The 3,070-nt window shown below is 39.8% G+C and overlaps 1 protein-coding gene across 1 annotated transcript; it reads right to left on the bottom strand.

Annotated features, from left to right (window-relative positions):
• Positions 1–275: 275 nt before the first annotated feature.
• Positions 276–2,993, bottom strand: LOC116380105 (deleted in malignant brain tumors 1 protein-like; the record flags this gene model as incomplete). The annotated part of the gene is made up of 3 exons (XM_031842072.1): positions 2,681–2,993; positions 1,473–1,787; positions 276–590 (listed from the first exon to the last, which is right to left on the bottom strand). Coding segments are annotated over exons 1-3 (943 nt in total), but the record flags the coding sequence as incomplete, so codon positions are not given.
• Between the last annotated feature and the right edge of the window lie 77 nt (positions 2,994–3,070).

Here is a 3,070-nt window from a genome sequence, read left to right as displayed (position 1 = left end):
TGCATTGCCCGTTAATGACGAAGCATCCCATCATGAGGCGTAATAGTGAGGTTATTAGGAGGTGGTTCAACAGCACCGATGGCCCAAGTATAAAATGCATGGCCTGCCACTGCTTTTAGGACTATTTCCAACAGCACTTTATTGTAACTATATTACTGCATCATTTACGACTTTGAATGAAATTAATAACCATGTTTTTTCTAAATTCTCCAGTTATATTTGTTCAGAAGAGAAAAAAAAAAAAAAAAAGGAATAGTGTCGATGTACAAAGTTACCTTCACAGATGACACCAGCATCCTTAGAATGACCACAGTTGTGGGTTCCTAATCCTCTGTGTGTACAGTCTGTTAGTGCTGACTCAGTTCCTGAACACTGAAGGTCATCCAGCCAGATTGGTCCACTTCCTTGTCCAAAATGTGCCCTTCTTGGTGCTGACAGAGCCCTGCCACAGCCCAGCTGTTGACACACCACCTGAGCGTCATTCACATCCCAAACGTCATCACACACCGTCCCCCAGTTGCCGTTGTGGAAGATCTCCACTCTGCCAGAGCAGCTGCTGTTAGAGTTGACCAGTCTCACTGTACTCATATCTGTTTGAAGTGAAAGCAAAATAACTGTCAACCTACATGGCAACAGCAGTATGACCAAAAGCCCCATCTCTTCAATCATAGTCTCCCTTCACACATGATTCGTGAGGCAACGATAAATTATCTGGATATGTGGTGTTCTATGAAATGGATGTAAATTAGGTGTGAAAGTATGGATAAAATGAAACAAAACTAGGTATAAACTGTGCTCGGATGAATCTGGGTACATTGGGAGTTGATACACAGGTTAACACTCAGGATGATGGAGATATCTACAGAGTGCTGCAGGGATGACATTTTTTTGTAGGCCAACCCGGAAGTTAGCCTCTCAGTGTTTCCCTCGACAAAAAGCCAATGGGATTTTGGATTATTGAAAAAAATAAAATCTTTGGCTAAACCAGTTTATGGTACTAACACATTTGGTTTCCAAAGATCATCTTCACAAATGAACACCACTTTATCATTATTGTAATCATAGATGCAATCGGCATCTATGATTTAAAGGCAGACTATAGTTCAGCATCATGATGTTCAACAGTCTCATTTAGGCACTTGTTAGCAACCATCTTTTTTAACAAACTTAAAAGCTTCAAATTTCACAAGTGGGATATTTATTGATGCATTTTACATCATAGAACAAAATGTTAAAATCTCTTAATCTCGTGTTATCCACAGACCTTATTTAGCCATCTTACCAAAAACCCAGTCAAAAATCCCATTGACTTCCATGAGTCAAAATAATCAACTCAAAGATGAGTTTTAGGACCATTTCCAGTGCATTTTATTGCAGTTTTGTGAAATAGAATGAAATTAGGAACAATGTTTTTTCTAAATATAGTTATATTTGTGCAGAAAAAAAAGGTATATGTAGATGTACAAAGTTACCTTCACAGATGGCACCAGCATCCTCAGAATGACCACAGTTGTGGGTTCCTAATCCTCTGTGTGTACAGTCTTTTAGTGATGACTCAGTTCCCAAACACTGAAGGTCATCCAGCCAGATTGGTCCACTTCCTTGTCCAAAATGTGCCCTTTTTGGTGCCGACAGAGCCCTGCCACAGCCCAGCTGTTGACACACCACCTGAGCGGCATTCACATCCCAAATGTCATCACATACCGTCCCCCAATTGTCGTTGTGGAAGATCTCCACTCTGCCAGAGCAGCTGCTGTCAGAGTTGACCAGTCTCACTGTGGTCATATCTAGTTGAATTGAAAGTAAAATATCAGTCAACATATGGCAACAGCAGTATTGAGCAAAAGCCCCATCTCTTCAATGCAACTGAACTTGATTAAATCATTTAGCTTCTTTATTATTTTTATGAACTCTTCCACATCATACTCTCACTTCACACATGATTCTTCTGAGGTAAAGATGAGAAATTATCTGGAAAATATGGGGTTCTATGATATGCAATATTTCATACAATGGATATAAATTAGGGATAAAGTGTAAGCCGTGACATTGAACTCTTTAAAGAAAGGAGGATGGACTTAGTCTTTAAAACGTGAACAGCAGCTTTGGTAAGCGAACTGCTTTTTTTATACCTTCAGTAGCGTCACTACGGTTTTCATTTTTTTAATGTTATCGTTTTTATGAAATGGTTAATATTGTTCCCGCTGATGTGAATAATATTTGAATGGTCCGTGTCCTTGAGTGTGGGACGGAATGAGTGTTTTAGCAACATAATTTTGCTAGAATGTGCAGAGGCCTGTTGAATCATGTTATTTGAGTTGTATGTTATTCTACCTGCTTTGTTGTCAAATAATATAGGTATATGCAACTGGTTCTTGAGTTCGTTCTCGTCATTTTCTTAATTACATTGGTTTTGACTATATGCATTAATGACGAAGCATCCCGTCATGAGGCGTATTAGTGAGGTTATTAGGAGGTGGTTCAACTGTAGTAGGACAGCACCGATGGCCCAAGTATAAAATACATGGCCTGTCACTGCTTTTAGGACTATTTACAACAGCACTTTATTGTAACTATATTACTGTATCATTTGTGAAATTGAATTAATGTATTTTCTAAATTCTCCAGTTATATTTGTTCAGAAAAAAAAAAAAAGAAATGTGGAGATATACAAAGTTACCTCCACAGATGACACCAGCATCCTTAGAATGACCACAGTTGTGGGTTCCTAATCCTCTGTGTGTACAGTCTTTTAGTGATGACTCAGTTCCTGAACACTGAAGGTCATCCAGCCAGATTGGTCCACTTCCTTGTCCAAAACGTGCAATTCCTGGTGCTGACAGTGCCCTGCCACAGCCCAGCTGTTGACACACCACCTGAGCGTCATTCACATCCCAAACGTCGTCACACACCGTCCCCCAACTGCCGTTCTGGAAGATCTCCACTCTGCCAGAGCAGCTGCTGTTAGAGTTGACCAGTCTCACTGTAGTCATATCTGTTTGAAGTAAAAGCAAAATATCAGCCAACCTTTATAGCATCTGTAGGTTGCAAATTACAGCAACATTGAGCA

Source organism: Anarrhichthys ocellatus, unplaced genomic scaffold (assembly GCF_004355925.1).
Source record: "Anarrhichthys ocellatus isolate YVR2014 unplaced genomic scaffold, GSC_Weel_1.0 scaffold6125, whole genome shotgun sequence".
Taxonomy (NCBI): domain Eukaryota; kingdom Metazoa; phylum Chordata; class Actinopteri; order Perciformes; family Anarhichadidae; genus Anarrhichthys; species Anarrhichthys ocellatus.
The sequence above is the reverse complement of the archived record's forward strand: the minus strand, read 5'-3'. Positions and strand labels throughout refer to the sequence as shown.